At 45.2% G+C, this 22,830-nt stretch overlaps 1 protein-coding gene across 12 annotated transcripts in view; it reads right to left on the bottom strand.

Moving 5' to 3' along the window:
* The window catches only part of CNIH3 (cornichon family AMPA receptor auxiliary protein 3), a 291,872-nt gene that overhangs the window by 219,972 nt on the left and 49,070 nt on the right, over window positions 1-22,830 (bottom strand). For 2 of the 12 annotated variants that reach the window (XR_012513579.1, XM_039464192.2), the window contains exon 1: window positions 16,438-16,527. The exons of 9 other annotated variants lie outside the window; for them this stretch is intronic. Coding sequence is in view for 1 of the 3 variants with exons in the window: in XM_039464193.2 (XP_039320127.2) it covers window positions 16,438-16,498 (61 nt within the window). In the remaining 2 variants the exon portion in view is untranslated. Of the gene's footprint in view, window positions 1-16,437; window positions 16,554-22,830 lie in introns of those variants that run through there. One more of the 12 variants, XM_039464193.2, reaches the window with a different exon arrangement.

The raw sequence follows: 22,830 nt of genomic DNA, 5'->3' as shown, positions 1-22,830 counted from the left end.
TTTTTTTCTTTTTGAAACAAGGTCTCACTCTGTTGCCTCAGCTGAAGTGCAGTGGCGCCATCACGGCTCACTGTAACCTCAAATACCTGGGCTCAAGCTATTTCCCGCCTCACCTTCCCAAGTAGCTGCAACTACAGGTGTGCACCTCCACGCCTCAGCAATTTTTAAATTTTTTGTAGAGTTGGGGTCTCACTGTGTTGCCTAACTAGTCAAATTCCTGACCTCAAGTGATCCTCCCACCTTGGCCTCTCAAAGTGCAAGGATTACAGGCAAGAGCCAGCATGCCCATCCTTAGCTCCAAACTTTTAAAATTTTTCTTAAATTTGTTTTGTTTGTTTGTTCGAGACAGGGTCTTGTCTTGTCATCCAGGTTGGAGTGCGATGGCGTGATCATGGCTCACTGTAGCCTTCTCCTCCTGAACTCAAAGGATCCTCCTACTTCAGCCTCCCAAATAACTAAGACTATAAGGGCATGCCACCACACCCAGATAATTTCTTAATTTTTGTAGACAACGAGTCTTGCTATGTTGCCCAGTCTGGTCACAAACTCCCAGCCTCAAATGATCTTCCCAGGCACTGAGCCAGGCATGAGCCACCACACATATTTTTATTTTGGAGGAAAGAAGGAAAGAAATTGAAAGGAAATAAATATCCTCCAAGGATCTGAATATGAAATTATGAAAACCAGCCAGCATGGTGGCTCACGCCTGTAATCCCAGCACTTTGGGAGGCCAAGAAGGGCAGATCACCTGAGGTGAGGAGTTCAAAACCAGCCTGACCAACATGGAGAAACCCTGTCTCTACTAAAAATACAAAATTAGCTGGGCGTGGTGGCACATGCCTGTAATTACAGCTACTTGGGAGGCTGAGGCAGGAGAATGCTTGAACCTGGGAGGTGGAGGTTGCAGTGAGCCGAAATCACACCACTGCACTCCAGCCTGGGCAACATAAGCAAAACTCCATCTCAAAAAACAAAAAAGAAAAAAAAATCATGAAAACCAGTCTATCCACTTTGTAATCACATGACAGTCAGACTATGAAACCACAGGTTCAATTCGAGTGGAGAATACTCAGCTATTTACACAGTGGTTTTTGTCTGGGGACCTCAAAGCACTTCACCAACACAAATTAATTCCACTTCTTGTCACCTCCTAAAAGATGGAGGAGTATTTTACAGATCATTAAATAGGGTCTGGGGAAAATGAAGTGTCTTACCTAACATCACACCATGAGTTACAGAATGAATTGGGAATAGGGCCCTGGAAACGACAAGCAGTCCTCTGGCCTAATCACAGCTGTGCCGGCATCACTGATAAAGAAGGAACCTACAGCATCTGCCGCTCCCACTCTTTTCATGATATATTGTAATGCACTGTGCCTTTAAGAAGCAGGCCTTGCAGAGAGGTCAGCCTCCCTTTCCTCACACTAAGCCTCATCTGAAAATATCCTACCATGCATAAACAGAGATCTTTTTCAGGGACAGCCCAAACCACATCCTCTGGCTTTCATTCTGCATCTCCAGCCAGGCTGTGTTCAGTGCTAGCCTGCGGTGGAATGAAGCAATTCTCCTCCTTCTCCCCTTGCCCCTTCTCCCAGAGGACAAAGCCAGGGAGGAAGGGGGCAACTTGTCACCATCAGACCTCAGTGCCAGGGAAGGCCTGTGTGTGCTGTGCCAGGACAGAGAGCAGATGCTCCAGAACCCCCTTTGGAGTATCAGTCAGTAAACTCTGGTTGTGCCATCCTGGAACCCGGCTCCAGTATGGTTCCTCTTACCTGCCTGCCTGAGCCCCACGGCATCAAGGTCAATGACTGGCCAGGACACTAATAAGGTTCCAGATCTTTTTTTTTTTTTTTTTTTTTGACAGGGTCTTGCTCTGTTGCCCAGGCTACAGTGTGGTGGCACGATCATGGCTCACTGCAGCCTCAAGCTCCTGGCCTCAAAAATAAGCCTCCTCCCTCAGTTTCCCAAAGTGCTGGGACTACAGGCATAAGCCATGTGTCCAGTCTTGTTTCTGGTTCTTGCTGTTGCCCACCTCAATTCTTAGTCTCCCAACTGGCCTCCGTGGCTCCCGACTGCTGACGGTGATTGTTCTAAACACAAATCTGACCTTGTGACGCCCCTGTTTACACTCTATGCCCGCCTATCAGCTGAGGATGAAGTTTAAGCTCCTTCGCATGGGGAATGACGCAGACTGACTCCCACGGACCCCTCCAGCCTCTTCTACCTCTGCCCCCCTTCCCAGAAACAGAGCCTCTCATGGCGGAAGTTCCAAGGGGAACATCCATAGACTTCCCTCAGTGAGTCAAGAGGGAGGAGTCCAGAGTTCAGTTACCAAGTTTAAAAAGGGCAGGATGAGGCGGGCAGACCAGAGGCAGAGCCATGAGTTCCAGACTGCTAGGAGCCCACGGGAAGCGGACTAAGAAAAGAAAGGCCTGACGCCCAGAAACCAGCCGCCAAAGGAGCTTCCTCTAAGATTCCTGCATCAAGGGTTGGAAAGCATTGAGGAGGAGACACCCGCACTTTCTCAAGCCCCTTTCCCAGGAGGCATGGCTGGGGCTCGCCCCTGGGAGACACTGAGACTTTCCCCTGAAGCTGTCCCCTGAAGCTCTTGAGGAGGGAAGGAGGCTGCAGGACTGCTCCTCAGGCCTGGACACCACCCCAGCAGGCCAGGCTGAGGCACCTCAATGACTCATACACTTGGACTTTGGGTGAGGGAGGCACGGAAGTGCCAGAGACTGAGCATGGGTCTCATTGTCACAGGCCTGGAACCTCACACTTCTGTTTGTTTGGATTAATCTTGTAGCCAAGAGGGAGCTATAGAGGATCTCACCTGGGGAGAGACACCATCAGACTGAGGTTTGCAGAAAAAACACTCTGGCACTGTTTGGGCCAGGGAGGGTACTTGGGAGATGATGACAAGAGTCTAGAGGACAGGACAGCAAGAGACTAACCTGTGGCAAGGAGGGCGGGCCAGGGAGAGGGGGCTGCATGGATTGGGCACTGGGTCTCTGGTGAGGGTAGATGATATCTGCAAAGCACAGAGCCAGAACAGACAGAAGCTGAAAGGAAGACTCATAGCCAATAAACAAACCACAATCTGGGCTTCCTTCCTTCCTTCCTCCCTCCTTCCTTCTTCCTTCCTTCCTTCCTCCTTCCTTTTCTTCCTTCCTTCCTCCTTCCTTCCTTCTTCCTTCCTTCCTTCCTCCTTCCTTCCTTCCTTTCTTCCTTCCTTCCTCCCTTCCTCCTTCCTTCCTTTCCTTCCTCCATCCTTCCTCCTTCCTTCCTTCCTCCTTCCTTCCTTCCTCCCTTCCTCCCTTCCTTCTTCCTTCCTTTCCTTCCATCCTTCCTCCTTCCTTCCTTCCTCCTTCCTTCCTTCCTTCCTCCTTCCTCCCTCCTTCCTTCTTCCTTCCTTCCTTCCTCCTTCCTTTTCTTCCTTCCTTCCTTCCTTCTTCCTTCCTTCCTTCCTCCTTCCTTTTCTTCCTTCCTTCCTCCTTCCTTCCTTTCTTCCTTCCTTCCTCCCTTCCTCCTTCCTTCCTTCTTCCTTCCTTTCCTTCCTCCATCCTTCCTCCTTCCTTCCTTCCTTCCTCTTTCCTTCCTCCTTCCTTCCTCCTTCCTTCCTTCCTCCTTCCTTCCTTCCTCCTTCCTTCCTTCCTTCCTTCCTCCTTCCTTCCTCCTTCCTTCCTTCCTCCCTCTCTCCTCCCTCCCTCCTTCCTTCTTTCCTTCCTCACTCCCTCCCTCCTCCCTCCCTTTCTCTCTCTCTTTTTCTTTCTCTTTCTCTCTCTCTCTCTTTCTTTCTTTTGACAGGGTTTCACTGTGTTACCCAGGCTGGAGTGCAGTGGCATGATCTCAGCTCACTGCAAACTTCCGCCTCATGGGTTCAAGCAATTCTTGTGCCTCAGCCTCCAGAGTAGCTGAGACTACAGACATGCACCACCACATTTGGCTAATTTTTGTATTTTTAGTATAGACAGGTTTCACCATGTTGGCCAGGCTGGTCTTGAACTCCTGACCTCATGATCCGCCTACCTAGGCCTCCCAAAGTGCTGGGATTACAGGCGTGAGCCACTGAGCCCAGCTGGGGCTTTTCTTTACCATGAGGTTTGCCCATGAGTAGACAGTATAGGCAACTTCTCTCTTTTAGTATCTAATAACACAATTTACCTCTAGCTTTTATTCAAATGCCTACCTCCACTACTAAACTCCAAGCTACTTTACAATAAAGATCATAGTTATCTGTGAACCCCCAGGGTCTAATACTGTGCCTCATATATAACAGGTGTTTAATAAACAAGGTTTCATTGGCTAGAACACAGGAACACATATATACATACATTTATATCTATATGATTATGACAAACCATATATGATTAGTGGGATAAGCTGGAAGTTAGAGTTGCACAATATTTTGAAGAATGTTGAATTAAAGATATATTTGATACTCCCAAGTAATGGGGTAGCATTGACGTTTTATGAGAAGAAGAGTAATTTGACTAGAGCTATGCTTAGGAAACTAAACTGGCCAAGATAAGTTTAATGGAATAAAGCAGGAAGGAACTGGAAGTAAGATTAACAGAAAGTTACAGCAATAAAAACTCTTTTTCTCATAAAGAGTTCCTACACAGGGTATTAGTAATGGTCCATGGCCCCATTCTACAGACTGCAACCTAGGTCACTGACCATTAAGTTAAAAAAATCACATCTTAGGAATACCAATTAAGACACAGACAAATACAGTATATAATCCAAATGTGCTAGTTCGAGTATTTCTGTCTTTACTGGGAAAGCTTGCCCCTTCGAATGCCAGAAGCATTTCCAACTCTCCCAGGTCTGAGCCTGTGCCATGTTGTGTGTTTGAAAAGGCCCACATCTGGCTTTAATGATCACTGTCTAAAAAGAAACATATCTGAAGGATTGGAGAGAAAGAAAAACTTGGTGTTTGGGGGGGAAAACAGGAGAAGGATATGATTTATCTGAAGCCATCTAGCTTCTATTTTATAAATTTATCTACTGCCAAATACATTTCAGGACTAGATTCTCACAAAACATTCGTAGACCAGAAAATAGCAGTCCAAAATGGAAATACGTCTCATTCACTACTCTGGCATAGTAGATGGCCTTCTGATATTCGGGGAAATGGACTTTGCTTTCAGAGAGAAAAGCCTATGAAACTATGAGGAGTTGTCCAGTGTATGCAGAAATGCTTATCCCCTCACCCACAGGCATCCAAACCTGTCTATGTAATATGAACAGCATTCCTGAGCAGGAACTAAGTCTTATTCATCTTCATATCACCACAGTGCATTACACACGGTAAATATCTCTAAATGTGAGCACACATCTAACCAGTTTAATAAGAAGGCTCAACTCTTGAGGTATAAAGATAAATTGGTCTCCTGTACTGGTAAGTCTATGGGGTTTCTGCAGTTCAGCAAGTATCCAACTACCAAAGACACCAGGTACCCCTTGCTGGCAGACATCCTTGAAAACAGAGTGAAGATGAGGGTGAGTTTTGGGGCTTAGACTGTGTTATATTCAAAAGTATTTTGGTTTTAACTATGGACCCTTAGGCTGTAGCATCTAACAACATCATGGGATATACATATATACCAGAGAAAGATCACATATGCATACATATTTGGCACACATTAAATAGAATATATGATGTGCTAGGTGATTTTAATCACCTTAAAAATATTAACCCAAAATATTACAGAAATATTAATGGAATTCTCAGAACAAACCCCAGAACATAGGCACTATCATCCTCATTGACAAATGAGAAAACTGAGGCATGGGACAGTTAACTGTCCAGGGTCACATTGCTATTAAGTGGCAGAGTCAAGACTGGAACCCGAACTGCCTGGCTCCAAGTCTGTGTCTTAACAACACCTGGCATCATGCACGGCTCTTTTCTGGGTGGCTACAATTCTCTATTTGGTTTATTGGGTCTGGAGGGATATATACATGTTGATATGTTTATAAGAATTGGTGGCTGGGCCCAGTGGCTCATGTCTGTAATCCCATACTGCGGGGGGCTGAGGCCAGCAGATGGCTAAAGCCCAGGAATTTGAGACCAGCCTGGGCAACATGGTGAAACCCCGTCTCTACAAAAAAATACAAAAATTAGCCAAGTGTGGTGGCTCACACCTGTGGCCCCAGCTACTCAGAAGGCTGAGGTAGGAGGCTCGCCTCAGTCCCGAGAAGCTAAGGTTACAATGAGCCATGATCACACCACTACAATCCAACCTGCGAGACAGAGTGAGGCCCTGTCTCAAAAAAAGAAAAAAATGAATTGATGCTTCCCTTTTTTCATGAGTATGAATATTTCTCATCAACGTAGATACTGAGCTTGTTGATAATTAAAATGAGATCACTTTCTCTCTAGTCCAATTCTGGGCATAGTCTAATTGCTTACTATGTGAAATTCTAATACAGAGAAGGATCTAACAGAAAAGTGAGCAAATCCATTTCCCAAGGGTGGCTGCTAGACACGTGGCTTGCTGGCTCCCCTTCTGATCTCACATTGTTACCCTAAAAGGGCTACATCAGGTCTAACTTCAGGAAAGCCCTTGGAACAGGGACAATGCAATCTCAGTTCTCACTCATCTTCCCTACTTGCACATGCCCTACAGAGTAACACGCAGACAAAAACTCCACTGAGCAGTGGGGACTGCCAGCAGATCCTCTTCCACTGGGCCAGGAGGGTGACACCGAGCAGAGCCCTGGGGCCTGGCAGAGCAGAAGCCAAGGCTTAAGGAAGAAGGAGGGAAGATGGTAAAAACAGAATGTGCTAGCTTCATCCCTGTGCCTCAAGTCTTTTACATCCCATGGTTCTGGGACTAAGAGGAGTGACTCTGCGTGTGTGTGTGTGTGTGTGTGTGTATGCATGCATGCACACATGCATATGCGTGCAAGGAATGGGAATTGCCCCCAAGCTTGGTGACACACCAACAGCACTTCACTGCTGATTTTTTGGTTTATTTATACATAGATGCCTTTGTTACAAAGGAATTTCATTCCTAAGAGATCCACTATTTTCAAAAGACTCATTCTCGAAAGATCATTATTGTTCAATATTCTATAAACCAAGATGCCTTAAAATAAGAAGGCTTGGATCTTGGGAGCAATCTTTCCAGCTGGGAGCAGGGGATGGAGCATACTTCCAAAGTGGCAAACAAGATGAAGCCTTTAGGCCAATCATTTCAAGAGAAATAACTAAACTCTTGGTGCAATAGGTCACAGGGATCAAAGTACTACTTTCGGTTAGAGCTTTGACTTGCTCAAAGGACTTTGCACCTCCAGATTTTTTTGGTAATCAGTTGGCAGTTTACCAATTTCATTGAACACCATGGGTTCATATGGTGTTGGAATGAACAGTAAATAAAATTAAAGTTTAGAATCTGTTCTACAAAGACAGTGTTACTGAAAGGCACAAACAACATAAATAAAATCTTAGAAAAACAAGATCTTAGAGTCGAACAGACCTGAGTTTGAATTCCAATTCTGGCAGCTATGTAATCCTGGTCAAGTTACTCAATCTCTTTGAGCTCCAGTTTTCTTGTGGGTAAAATGGGGATAATCACACTTACCCCAGGGGTTTGATTTTCCCGTGAAAGTTAAAGGAGATAACATGTAAAAGTTCCCAGCACAATGCAAAAATAAGTGTTTAATAATTATTTGTTCTCTTCCCTGTAAAATTTTTAAAAAACAATATGCCATCATTATGAAGTAACGTCACTCTGCAAATTTACAGACAAATTAACCAAAATGGGAGGGAAAATGTATTCAGGGTAGCTACTGAGTACCCACTACATGTATACCACATTCATGACGTGGCGAAAAAGAGAAGACAAAACCTACTTTTGTTTTTCTTTTTGTAAGAGGGTCTTGCTTTGTCACCCAGACCGCAGTGCTGTAGCATGAACACAGCTCACTGAAGCCTTGACTTCCCGAGCTCAAACAGTCCTCCTACATCAGCCTCCTGGACTACAGGTGCACATTACCACACCTGGCTAAGTTTTGTATTTTTTTGTAGAGACAGAGTTTGGCCATGTTGCCTAGGCTTACAATTCACTTTTTTTTTTTTTTTTTTTTTTTTTGAGATGGAGTCTTGCTCTGTTGCCCAGGCTGGAGTGCAACGGCGTGAACTCAGCTCACTGCAACCTCTGCATCCTGTGTTTAAGCAATTCTTCTGCCTTGGCCTCCCAAGTAGCTGGGACTAAAGGCGGGTGCCACCACGCCCAGCTAAGTTTTGTATTTTTAGTAGAGACGGGGTTTCACCATATTGGCCAGGCTGGTCTCGAACTCCTGATCTTGTGATCCACCCACCTCAGCCTCCAAAAGTGCTGGGTTTACAGGCATGAACCATCACACCTGGCCTATAATCCACTTTTAAAAGCTTACACTAGACCTCTCTCTCAGAAAGAAAGAAAAAAAGAGAGAGAAGGAAGGAAGGGAGGGAGAGAGGGAGAGAAGAAAGAAAATAAGAGCTTACACTCAAGTCAGGGAATAAAAATGTTCATATTAAACACTCAGTGGCATTAAAGCCACACTTGCCCCCCATTGAGCACTTACAATGTGCCAGGCATCCTGCTGACCACCTCAGGAATAGAGTCTCATCTGATCCTCTAAACAGCCTGATGAGATAGTTACTGCAATTTCCCATTTCCCAGGTGAGGAAACTGAGGCCTAGCAAGGTTAAATTACTTACCCCAAGGTCACAGGGCTAATATGTGGGCTTTGAACTCAAGCAATCTGAATCTATAAACAGTGGCATGCAAGGACCAGTTACAACTAAGTCACAGGAGAACCCAGAGAAAGATTAAGGTGGGGTCAGACTAGCAACACAGGACTCTTGGAGGAATCAAGCTGGGCTCTACAGGAAACATGGAAGGCAGAGGGGAGAGGAAAGGAGGAGATAGGAGGGGAAGAAAGGGGAGAGGAGGGGAGGGGAGGCAGTCATGCCTCCAGAGGACCCCAGGAGGAAAGGGGAAATTTCTTGGGGGAGAGGAAATTGGAAGAGGAATCCCTTTACCAAATGCGTAGGAATAGCGTCCTGAATTTTTAAAGAATACATCATAGTTTTAAAAATGCTTGCACAAAACTGTCCCATTTGATGAGACTGGGTAACATTTACTGAGAATTTATAATAAACCAGGCACCGCACCAGCTCATTCTAGCCTTAACAGGGTCCTATGAAGTAGGTTGTAGTCTTGTCCCTCCCAGTGAGAAAACAGAGGCCAAGGTCAGCTAACAGGTGGAAACAGTAGGGTTTCAGGTTTGAACCCGGATCTAACTCGGGAAGGCATCACTCATCCATAGAGTCTTCAAAACAACCTATTTAAGTAAGTAGAGCAAGTATTGTTTCCATTTTTCAGATGAAGAAACTGAGCCTTAAAAAGAGCAAGGAAATGAGTAACTTTACTCCACTAACAACTAAACCAGGTTTTGTGTCACCCAGTCCTTAAGTCCTCTTCCCCCACCTCCAAGTTTGCCTTTCCAGGCCTGAGGGCATCTCCGGGCTCCCTGCACCCCACCCTCCTGGAGCGGCCAGAGGCCTCAGAGCCTGTGGTTGCTGTGGCCCACAGGACAGCGTGCCCAAGCCTGCAGGGCTGGGCCTGTTATTCCACAGTAGTTGGCACTCCCACAGCAGTCCCTGCCAGAGGGCTGGGTCGGGTTTCCTGTCTATCTCCCCTGCCACAGCTGTGTTTTCAATAGGGAAGTCGCCTGCCCGCCTCTCCTGGGGAGGCCCGCACTCCAGCTCCCCTTGCTAAACACCAGGCGGCCCTGTGCGGTTGCCAGGGTTGTGTGAGGATAAGATTAGGAGGGGGACCCGCCCCTGCGCAGGCCTGAGCAGCTGGACAACCGCCGAGCGACACGGGCTTCCCAGAGGCCCAGGCTGTCACCTCGGCTCTGGGAGACCCAGCGGGGTTGCAGCAGCAGCGACAGCCGTCCTGCTGCCGGGGAGCCACCTGGCTGTTTCGGCGTGGGAGGCCGCGCTGCCTGTGGGGTCAAAACAGGAGGAAGAAGGAAATAAGAGGGAGGAGGGCGACATAGACAAGGGCAACGAAGAAAGGAGCAAGGGAGGAAACGACAGAGAAGAATTAGGGCCAAAAGACCAACGTGGGAAGGAGACGTGGAACCGTCTGCGGTCCTGGCTTTCAAGCCCGTGCGGCACCCATGCCTCAGGCTCTCCTTAACTGATACGAATTTTAACTACGCAAAATAAAATTTTGTACAACATTTAGTACATTGTGTTCTAAATGGTGTCTTGGATTTGAATACAAAATAAAGGCCACCCTCTTTCACATTCTCCTCCCAAAAGGGTGGTGACTTCATCCTTGCAGACGTCCCCCAGGTTTCCTCGGCCCCTGCCCCCACCGCCCTCCCTGGGGGAGCTGTTTGCCTTCCTCCTGCCCTTCTGGGGTTGGCACCCAGCTGTTTCTTCCCTCCTCCTCCTCCCTCACCCTACAAAGCTCCAATCCCATCACCTTAGCCTGTGTTCTACCCGCTGTCAACTCATAGGCTTTCAACATCTCACCCTTCCCTCCACCTTTTATGTCTCGGGGCTCTGTTCCCCACCATTCATATGGTATTTAAATCCACGGCTTCCTTTCAGTGGTTAGAGAAGGGATAAAAGCTTTCCTTTATGTTTGCCAGTGTTTAAATTGCTTCTGAAAACACCCAGTGGTGAAAACTATGAAAAGGGGACAGACTTTTCAGCTGATTGTTTATGCAGGGAATGTAAGCAGGGGGGTTGCTCAGTAATTGCTGGACTCCATTCCCCTGGCTCGTGCCCCGCCCTCCCTAATTCTAGAGGCGAAATAGCGGTCCTCCTCCCCACACGCTGCAGGTTAGGCTGGTGCAAGGGTGCCTAGACCAGGAGGAAGGCTGTTCCTTCTGCTCATGCAAGCCAGGAGGCTCTGGAAGCAGGCGAAGTGGGTTTAGCGATGAAGAAACAGGCCAGCATCCAAATGAAAGGCTTTCAGCTCTTGCTCTACGGCTGTGCCTTTCAGGAGAGCTGGGCTTTCCGCCCCACAGGCTGCCCTTCTCCTCCTTCCTCCTTGCTGTCCACTTGGAGTCTCTACCACGAGATACTTGCCGCTGGCCAGCGACGCTGGCAGAGATCATTTCTGGCTGCAATCTCACACCACTTATTATCCCAGCAGATGTTTGTTTCGGCCTCTAATTTCCATTCCCTTGGGCCAATAAACGGCTTGATTCCCTCTATTTCTGAAGACCCCAAGAAAACAAGGGCTTCACTCTCTGGGTGCCATATCTGCAGTACTCCTGGGTTCTGCTCACAAGTGGTATCCTCAGGGGAGACCCCTTTTGGCAGGCTCCTCTGCTCACCTGTCCTTCCCAGGTTCTTCAGCACATCGCTCCAGTTCTCATGAAGCCTCCGGGTCCTCCGCCCCTCCACCCTACCTTCCTCCAACCTCCTCTCCAGAGAATCACCTCCCTCTTCCAGGAAAGTAACTGGTCACAAACAGATTTCTATATAAAACATTATCATGATTAAGAACATGAACTTTGGGGTTTAAAAAAATACATATATATCTATAGGTTCAAGTCTATGCTGCCGTCTGCTGCTCATGTGACCTTAAACAATTTCCTTATATTACTCTAAATTCCAGGACCCTCAACTGTAAACCAGATACAATAATCATACCATCTGCCTCATAGTGCTGTTGTCAAGATTAAATGAAATTAAATAAAATTATGAGAAGAGTTCTTAACAAAGTGCCCTTCCCCCAGTGAGCTCTCAATAATGATACTGTTATTGTTCATGACCATTTGTTCAACACTCTTCAATCCCTACGAAGAACAAAGTTCGCACCTGCCTACCTCAAGGGTCTTTCTGTTCAGTAGAGGAGTCAAATACATAAACAACTGGACATAAAGCAAAGCAGAATTAGTAAATGCACATGAGATAGAAACATGATATGCTTTAGAGAGTAGAGTGATGAAAAAAAGATTAATCTTTCCAGAATAGAAGAGGCACAACAGTAGAGGTGGCCCATGAGCAAGGCTTCGAAGCATGAACAAGGTTCTGATCAGTAGAAGCAGATGGCAAGAAGTGGCAGGAGGTGAGGCATATAGATGTGACAGTGTGGGGTGTGTGGAATGAACAGGCGCCGGCTGCTTCCCAGGGTTCCAGCCCTCCTTCTTCCATCCCAGCAGCCCCACCGTCCACTTAGGCATCCACCCCATTGTGGGGAAAGTCTTGAGGTCAAGGGAAACCTTGCAGCAGGTAGCCCGTCAGCTCATCCCAGTGCACTGGCAACTGGGGTTGGTGCATGGGCAGATGTATGTCGAAACCAGTATACTCAGACTGAAGATCAGTCAGGAATGCTGGGGAAAAGTCATTCTTTTGTTTTTCTTTTTTGAGATGGGGTCTCATTTTGTCACCCAGCAGGCTGGAGTACACTGGCACAATCTTGGCTCACTGCAACCTCTGCCCACTGAGCTCAAGTGATCCTCCCTCCTCAGCCTCCCAAGCGGCTGGGACCATGGATGCATGCCACCAATCCTGGCTAAGATTTTGTGTTTTTGGTAAAGATGGTGTTTCACCATGTTGGTCCGGCTGGTCTCCAACTCCTGAGCTCAAGTAATCCGCCTGCCTTGGTCTCCCAAAGTGCTGGGATTATAGGCATGAGCCACCATGCCCAGCTAAGTCATTCTTTCTTTACAGATGTGAGATGAAGGGCTGCTGGCAACCATTTTCGGACCATTAGAATCAGAAAGAAATTATGGCCAGGTGCAGTGGCTCAGTTTGTAATCACAGCACTTTGGGAGGCTGAGGTGGGAGGATCACTTAAGCCCAGGAGTTCAAGACCAGTCTGGGCAATATAGGAAGACACCACCTCTAGAAAAAGGAAAAAAAAAAAGTTAATTAGCCAGGTGTGATGGTGCATGCCTGTAGTCCCAGCTACTAGGGAGGGTGAGGTGGGAAGAACACTTGAGCCCAGGAGGTCAAGGCCACAGTGAGCCATGATTGTGCCACTCCACTCCAGCCTAGGAGACACGGTAAGACCCTCCAGAAGCCCACTCTGACACCAGATTTATTTCTTCTTCTTCTTTCTTCTTTATTCTTCTTCTTCTTCCTTCTTCCTTCTTCTTCCTTCTTCCTCCTTCTTCCTTCTTCCTTCTTCCTTCTCCGCCTCCGCCTCCTCTTTCTTTTTTGTAGACATAGGATGTTGCTATGTTGCCCAGACTAGTCTTGAACTCCTGGCCTCAAGCAATCCTTCTGCCTCAGCCTCCCAAAGTGTTGGGATTACAGGCATGAGCCACAGTGCCCAGTCAACTGACTCTAGACTTATTTTGTTCAAGAAGCAAATAAGGCCTTGTATTCCTATAAGCCAGTTTGAGTTATACTTTTCAATTTCCTGATGTTCAAAAAATAACCCGAAATAGAGAGTTGTAAAAAATATTGACACTAGCAAGGTATTAGAGGGTTAAATCATGAAAGGCTTTCCTTGCCCCATTCTAAGTCATTAGACTTTACGTAGGCAGTGGGAAATCCCACTGAAAACTGTTGAGGAGGGAGGTGGCATGATAAAATCTGTTTTAGGAAATTAACTCTGAAGGCAGGATGAATGATAGACTGGAAGGGAGAGGGATTAGAAGCAAAACAACAACACTGATTGATTAGTCATGAGTCTGGGCTGGTAAAGGAACATTTTATCAACTATCTCCAGATGTCCACATGACCTGGAGTAGGAAGAGTAAGCAAGCAGAGAGACCCATGGCAACCAATCTTCTTATCAGTTCCAAGGGCCTTTCCTTCGCCCTTAAGAGCTTAGTGTATACAGCAGAGAGTCCAAATCCTAATACTGTATTACAATACCTCAGAAGCCTACCCAGTTGTCTTAGAAGCTTCAAACAACAGGAAATTTTTAATTTTAAAACAAAGGCCATTTTAATTTTTAACTTTTTTAAAAAGTGGGGAGTAGGATACAACCCTAAAACAATAAGCTGTAACCAAAGTTTATAAATCACTGATCTAAATCACGGAGCTCCCAGCACCCCTTCCTGGAGGGGGAGCCAGTCCTGGCATGGGTTCCCAGCCCCCTGGGGAGCTACTGGTGTGCTAAAGCCTTGCAGTGCCTGTGGACAGGAAGAGGCTCCAGAGCTCCCAGAGCTCCCATCCTCAGATCCACGAGAAAATGCAGATCTCTCCTGGAGCAATGTGTCTCGATTCCTCTTCCTGTGGCCTTTCTCTGCTGCCCTTGCTGCTGCACTGTTCCAGCACTGGGCTGATGACGCCAGGGCAGTGAAGGTTTCTTGGCCCCCACATCTTCCCCGGTGCTGAAGCAGTGCATGGTAACCTGGCTGCCCCCAGTTCTGATGCATTCCCTAGTCTTTCCCATGGGCACACTCCCCTGCATTCCAAACTGACTGTTTCATTTACATAATTCCAATAGCTTTCACCGCCAGCTTCCTGTTTTTGTTAACTCCTGTACAGTTTTTTGGTTTTATAAGAAACAATGGCCCCAGCTCACAGTCACCTTCCACCAACATAGTTTATCTGCGTCAAAGAAGACAGGGAAGCTTCTGTCCATTGGGTTCCCTTCTTATTTTAGAAATAGAAGCTTAAAAAACACCCAGTGGTTTCCAATCCAGAGAGTTGCATATAAGCTTTTGACTTCACTGGTTACTGGCTTCCTGTTAACCGAAAGAAGTTTCAAGCTGAGTCAGAGAAGAGAACTTGGCCCAGCAGTGATTCATTAGTGTTGCTAATGACACTCCTATTGCCACCACCATCACTCTGCCTCTGCTGGGGCCTCCATGTTAGCCTGATCCTAAGAGAGCAAGAAAATGAAGCCATTGTCCTGATTTTCTCTTCTAGATGGCTTGCAGTGGCAGCAGTGAGCACAGCCCAAGAAGACTGGCCTTGAGATGAGGAGGCCAGATGGGCCCTGAATCAGGGTGGTTTCAGGATGCCCAGGAAGGCACCGCCGCTGCAGAATAACTTCCCCCTCTCCCCACCCTCCCTTTGCACAGTGCCTGAAGATTCTTCCTCCCTTTGAGCTTTTCTGGTCTTCCTGTAAGATACAAATACAGCTTAAAGGGCCTGCTCATACCCTCATATGATTAATGTGATGAGCTCACTTTGGAAAATACTAACCACTTGAAGGAAGCAGATGGAAGAGATGCTGAAATTATAACCCAAAAGACTACCAGGCCAGAAAAGAGAGGCAGGAAAGAGACACAAGTGTCAACTACTTCTCAGTTTTGCCCAGATCCAGGCTTCACTGCACAGTCACGGTCAGGGGCACCTGACCCAGGACAGCCAGCAGTGCAGGAAGTGTTCAGCGTTCCTCAGCCATGACTCTAGTTTAGGGATTTCTCCCAGTGCCGAGATCCTCTTGGAGGGCTCCAACAAATAGCAACACATTTAAAAAGTTGCCTTAGAAATGCATCTATAACAACAAAGGGTTCCCAACCATGTCTTCTTGCAGCTAAGTCTGTCATATGCATTATCTTATCTAATCTTCATAGCAACCTAGGAAACATCACTTCTCCTGATTCTATAGATGAACAGTGAAGATGATACCACAAGTAAACTTCTGACTTAAAATACCATATTCCATCACAGTACAACTAATTCCAAGAGTTTAAAAATTAACATATCATTCACATACCATAAAATGTATCATTTTTTAAAGTAAACATAAAATCTATCATTTGTTAAAGTATACAGTTCAGTGGTTTTTAGTATATTCACTATATTGTGCAAACATCACCACTATCTAATTCTAGAACATTTCCATCACCCCAGAAAGACATCTTGTACCTATTAGCATCACTCCCAGTTCCTCCCTATGCCCTCCTCCCTGACAACCACTAATCTACTTTCTGTCTCTGTAGATTTGCCTATTTGAACATTTCATAGTAATGGAATCACAAAATGTAGGGTTTTTTTGTGACTGGCTTCTTTCACTGAATGTTTGCAAGAGTCATCCATGTTATAGCACATAATAATGCTTCATTCCTTTTTATGGCTGAGTAATATTCCATTGTATGAAGATACCACATTTTGTTTATCCATTCATCCATCAAAGAACACTTCAGTTGCTATCACCTCTCAGCTATTGTGAATAACATTGCTATGGATATTATTGCACAAGTTTTTGTGCGGACACATGTTTTCAATTACCTTGGGAATTCCTAGAGTTTTTTTTTATGTATCTGAGACACAGGAAAGTCTAAAAGAAATGAGTATCGGCTATGGTATTGTATTTATTACAAGGTATTTATAATATGCCTGTTTTCAATAAGGATTTGCTATATTCCCACCACTATATCCTATACCACCTGTATTACTGCACCTGTCACACTGAGTCTGTTTCCACAACTGCATGGAGCACTCTTTGAGGGAAGGGACCCATCATGTTCACAAATGCAAACAATTTCTTAAGCATAAGTCATTACCTGTCTGTGAAGTAGCAGCACCTTCCTGGACATGCTGAACCCACCCTGATTCAGGCCCCATCTGGCCTCATCTCAAGGCCCGCCTTGCTTGGCCTGTGCTTATACTGCTACACCATCTGGAAGAGAAAATCAGGATGATGGCTTCAGTTTCTTGCTCTCCTAGTAGGAGGCTAACGTGGAGGCCCCAGTAGCAGCAGCAGTGATGGTGGTGGCAGGAGGGGTATCATCAGCAACACTAGGCAGCTGGGCCAGAGCTGAATGACTGGGGTTGAGCATCTTCCCACAGAACAACCAGCAGTGGAGAAAGTGCTCAGGCATGGAAGTTCTCCCCACAGGCTCCTCAGTCAGAAATGGATCAATCAGACCCTCCTTCTCAAATGGAGGGTGGTTGGTAGAAGCCAATAGATACAAGAAAGGAGGCAGTAAGCAGCAGCCCTGAGGAAGCAGGAGTTCTGGGGTACCGAGAAGGATAGGTAATTGTTCAGTAACTGCTGGGCTGGCAGAGAGGCTCGGAGATGACAAACTCGTGCAGGTGGGAGGACAAGGGGCTGCGTCTCTGCCACTACATGAGATCCTGAATAATTTTTCACCTCCCAGATTATGTTCCACTCCACATGAAAAGAGCATATCTTACTGCTTATTATGCTTTCTCTGCCCATGGATTTCTCATAGATGTCTTTTTCATTGTTGCTCTTTTGTAGAGATGGGGTCTCACTATATTGCTCAGGCTGGTCTCAAACTCCTGACCTCAAGGTTTCCTCCTGCCTCGGTCTCCCAAAGTGATGGGATTAGATTACAGGAGTGAGCCATGGCGCCCACACCCAGCCTGCTCCTCTTGCCCAGAGTTTGCACATGGACTACTGCTCCCCTGACCCCCGCCTCCAGCCACTCCTCACCAATAGCAAATGATTTTCCCCTGGCGAATGCACATTCCTCCTGGGATCTCAGTGAGGACTGCTTGGAGCAGTAAAAGTCTCTCCTTTAACGCCTCACAGCTGCCCCAGCGTCTTTGTGACACCACTGCTGTAAGACTGCATCTATAGAGTGATTACTTCATTCTTATTGACACCCAGCTACGCTAACACTCCATTAAGGTAGAGACTATTTTGGCTCAGCTTTGTATCCCCAGCACCTAGCCTGACACCTAGCAGGGCAATGAATATGTGATGAACAAATGAATTCCTTTTCTTCTCCAGGGAGAAGGAAACATGTCCAATTTTTAAGTAGTTAAGGATACAGGACCTTCACATTGATCTTCGTCGTAAAAAATCAGAGTGGATTGGCAAAACTCAAGGCATGTACAAGGCATGTCCTGGGACCCTCTCATTCTGCCAAAGGAAGGACAATACCTTGGCATGGGAGAGAAGGGCTTTGGGATGAGGACTGGGCTCATTGCATGAGGTAGTCTCAAGTCCTTACTTGAGGAGGCTCCTTGATCAGCCAAAAAATTGATGAGTCTCAGGTAGGGATTTCAGGAAGGTCTCCTCTGCCCACCACAGGAACTACTCTCACCATGGGGCAGGCCTAACAGGCCTCTAAGGCATGAACTGGTAGAGGGTGTTTGTGTGTGCATGTGTGCATGCATGCATGTGTGTGTACATGTGTGTGTGTTTGTCCTGTACTCCAGATGCAGGTAAGGAGCAGTTTGGGGGGCTCAGGTGCAACACCTGAATAGGGGAAAGTGCAGGTAGGCAGAGAGGGCAGAAGAAAGTAAGCCACTTTCAAAACAACCCTCCAAATCTGAGTTTAGTGTAATAATCTGATTTTGTGAGGCAAAGATCCAGAGGGTATAGGGCATGAGTCCAGTTCAGAATCAATCTGGTGGGCACCTTAGGGCTCAAAAATACTCTCTTTACCAGGTCCTGACCTGGGCCACCTGTTACTGGAGTTGTGGAAGCTGGAATTCAGTTTTGATTAGGGCAGAATCCTGAAGTGGTCTTTAAGATAAAGTGTCTGATAAAGTGGCTTTAATCTAAAAAAAAAAAAAAATCCTGAAAGAACTAAAGGAGTTCAACTACAGAAACCATATTTAGTACCATCAAGCTAGTTATCACAGGGCTTCAGCCACAAGCAAAGGTTTGGCAGGAATGTGAATTCAAAAATCAGGACTGTTGGGCAGCAGCCTTGACAAATCAGTTACTACTTCTGGTCTCCTCTATCATCCTCCTCTTCCTGCTTCCAAGATGTAGGCTGAAGGGGAATCCAAGTATGTGGCCTGACATACATTCTCTGGGAATACTGGCTTGAGAGCATTAGAAGGACACAGGGATAAATCAAGAGGACCTGGCACGCTGAGAAAGATGAGAGCAGAATTAGTTAATTCTACTCCCTTGGACTAGATAGCACACTGAAAGGCTCTGTGATTTCTGAAATCCTATAGGAAAATGATATGAGATACAATGTTTCAAGGTCCCTTTAATCAAATTTATCAATAAAGAATGTGAAATACCAATACTGCTGATAAAATATTCAGAAATTATATTACAACAACTTTTGACCTGACATCTGTGATAAGACTTATTTAAAAATCGACCCTGTGTGGCTTTTAAGGCTAAAAGACTGAAAGACATTATTACTGATTTTGCAGTTAATTTGAAGAAACACATCTGATCTTACATTGTCCTTTCTCATCAGATCAATACCTTCAAGTTTACTGTCTGTTAAAATGCTGCAGTACTGCAGCAAATTTACATACCCGATTGGTTCTGTGGCAGTGATAAGCACAAAGTGGTGTTAATGAGGGGACTCTGGTCTGTCCTTCCCAGACTGAAGAGGAAATTATTGAGTCTCCTCCAGGTGCGTGAGAGGAGACAGGCATTGCACTCTCCCCCTGCCATTCTCCTTACCTCCAACCTACACAAACAGCTTGATTCCTGCCTTTGTTCTGGGCTCCTAAAAGCACACTGAAGTACCACTGAATGAGTGTGACCTGAATTATCTAGACGATATGGCAAAAGCAAATCATCCCCAAATTCCAATATTTTTTACTGTAACTGAAACTTGATAAACCTTGCAATGCATTGGGATGTCTCAGCTTTGTGCTTTGTTCTGTACTGGAAACCATCCGCTCCCCTCTCTGCCACTCCCAGGTGTTTACTTTTCATTATTTTTGCTAACAGCAATCACACGCCTTCCTCGAGCCCTCGGGTTAGACTGAAACTACATTTAAAGAAGCACACTAGTTCTCCCTATCCCACTCCTAGAATATGTACATAAACACACATATAAACACACATACACACACACACACACACACACACGTTCAGAGCCCCAGGTAGGCTTCCCTGACTACTTTAAAAGCCAGAAAATGACTTGCAAACTTCCTTTATGTTCTGCAAATTAAAAATTTCTACATATCTATTACACAAATCCTACAATCTCTTCATCACCCACCATATTAAATTTATATACAAAGACTAGCCAAATAACTTCCAACAACTAGATTTCTTTAAAATAAAATAAAAAGAAGGAAAATTTTGTTTCCATGCTTAAAATACCTTTGTCAACTGTTGACAAAACAAGATTTCAAGGGATGATTAAAGGCCCTAGGGTCAATGCCCTCATTCTCCAGGGAAATGTTGACTAAATCCTTATACATGGATTAGATGGCTCACTGTCTTCCACTCTGATATTGTTGGTTATAATAAAATAGCCAAAGTCATTCATTTAGTCTTACCATCAGCAGATGGTGCCTGCTTTTCTCTCAAACTTGCCAAAAAAACTTGCTAAAGACCTCTGTTACAAACTCAGAAATAAAATAGGAACTTTTTGAAGCAATGTCAAAAAAAGACAATTAAAACTGTAGCAGGTACTCAGCTATGCATATTACAGCAAAAGACTCAGAGCACAGGCTTTTGAGAAGGAACTGATGTCATTACCACAGACACCTGTGACTCAGTACTGGGGACTCAGGACTTTCAGGATGCCTAACACAGAAAGAGATGACTTCAAAAAAGCAGACTGTCTACTCCAATATCTGCAAAATAAAAGTTAATTTCCTGGGATTAAATCAACTGATTTAATTGCGGTTAGTTTTCCATTTTTAGTAAGTATTTGAGGAAAACGCTTTTCTTTCTTCTTTATCTCTAAACATCTATTTAACAGGACATACTTGTACAAACAGAAATGAAATATTCTTCAAGGTGTATAGTATTCCAACATCCCTCCTCAAAATCTAGGGAGAAAAAAATCTTCTTATGAAATTTCTTTTGTATATATGTTAAACTAGAAAATTCAAAGAAAAAACTTCAAAAAAAAAGATTCTGTAAAATATATTAATAGATTTTATCTGTAAACTACCCAAAACCATGGCAACAATGGTTAAGTATTATTCAAAGTGCTTTTATTCAGTTCCTTTACCTTTATGATCATGTAGTTATTTGCTTAGGCTCAATAAAAATCCATCCTCTTTCCTGTAACATTAAACTGAATAAATCAAATTTTCAACAATAACCAAGACCCAAATCTCACTTAATTAGACATGATAAGCCACTTTTAAGGAACAAGGACTATGCTTTACAGTCGGGCAGGGGAAATGACTACACACAGTAATGTGTTGGTAAGTGTTGAACAACCAGCTCTGCAAAGGAAAAACAAGCACTGAGTTGTAGCATTTGCCAATTTCTGTGGTATAAATATTCCTGTCATGGCCAAATTTAACATGACATCACTGAATGTGGAGTTGAGAAGACATATGAAATGGCACACCATTATAAAGTATTTCCTCCATAAAGATGCAATGTTCAAGCTGAATGATGAAGAATCATAAAATAAATAAATGAACAGATGCAATGGATGCAGATAGGCAGATAGGCCAGGCACAGTGGCTCACACCCCTAGTCCTAGCACTTTGAGAGGCCAAGATGGAAGGATTGTTTGAGGCCAGGAGTTCAAGACCAGTCTCTAGGCAATAAAGTAAGACCTTGTCTCTACAAAAATTAAAATGAAGTAAATAAATGGGCCAGGTGCAGGGATTCGTGCCTGTAATCCCAGCACTCTAGGAGGCCAAGGTGGGCAGATCACTTGAAGGTCAGGAGTTCAAGACCAGCCTGGGTAACATGTTGAAACCCTGTCTCCACCAAAAAATACAAAAATTAGCTGGGCAGGGTGGCGGACACCTGTAGTCCCCAGCTACTTGGGAGGCTGAGGCAGGAGAAATGCTTGAACCTGGGAGGCAGAGGTTGTGGTGAGCCAAGATCGTGCCACTGTACTCCAGCCTGGGTGACAAAGCAAGACTCCGTCTCAAAAAAATAAAGTAAATAAATGAATCTGGGGGAGAGATCAGATGGCTGATCACTAGCAGCTCGGGATTGTAGCTCCCAGTGAAAGCGCAAAGAACAAGAGGACGCCACACCTTCACATGAATTCTTGTTGCTCACCCACCAGGAGATTCCCAGCGGAGGAGCCCCATGGGTCGCCAGCGCGACTCTTGTGACCGGAGAGGCGGTTTTGCCGGCGCCTCGGAGCGTCGGTTCTTGGTGCAGAGTCAGAAAAGCACCATCAATCTTAACGCCGCTGATTTAGTCGGCGCAGTGGGTTGCTCAGATTTCGGCGCTGAGAATCAATAAGTTGGACGTCCACTCGGAAACCCAATTACAAAGACGGTAATTATAAAGACCACAGATGGATAAATCTACAACGAAGGGAAGAAAACAGCCAAAAAAGGCTGAGAATACCCAAGATCAGAACGCCTCTCCCTCAGCAGGGGATCACAGTTCCTCATCAGCAACGAAACAAGGCCTGATGGAGAACGAGTGTGTTCCAATTACAGAAGCAGGCTTCAAAATGTGGATAATGAGAAACTTCTGTGAATTAAAAGAACTTGTTCAAACCCAATCTAAAGAAACTAAGCACTTTGAAAAAAGGTTTGACAAAATGTCAACAAGAATACACAATTTAGAGAGGAATATAAGTGAATTGATGGAGCTGAAAAACACAATACGAGAACTCCGTGAAGTATGCACAAGTTTTAACAGCCGAATTGATCAAGCAGAAGAAAGGATATCAGAGGTCGAAGACCAACTCAATGAAATAAAACAAGAAGACAAGATTAGAGAAAAAAGAATAAAAAGGAACGAGCAAAGTCTCCAAGAAATATGGGACTATGTGAAAAGACCTAATCTATGCTTGATAGGTGTACCTGAATGTGACGAAGAGAATGAATCCAAGCTGGAAAATACGCTTCAGGATATTATTCAGGAAAATTTTCCCAACCTAGTAAGGCAGGATAATATACAACTCCAGGTAATACAGAGAACACCACAAAGATATTCCTCAAGAAGAGCAACTCCAAGGCACATAATCATCAGATTCACCAGGGTTGAAATGAAGGAGAAAATACTAAGGGCAGCCAGAGAGAAAGGTCAGGTTACCCACAAAGGGAAGCCTATCAGA

This window comes from Saimiri boliviensis, chromosome 14 (genome assembly GCF_048565385.1).
Source record: "Saimiri boliviensis isolate mSaiBol1 chromosome 14, mSaiBol1.pri, whole genome shotgun sequence".
Lineage (NCBI taxonomy): Eukaryota > Metazoa > Chordata > Mammalia > Primates > Cebidae > Saimiri > Saimiri boliviensis.
Note: the sequence above shows the minus strand (reverse complement) of the source record. Positions and strands in the feature narration are given on the sequence as shown.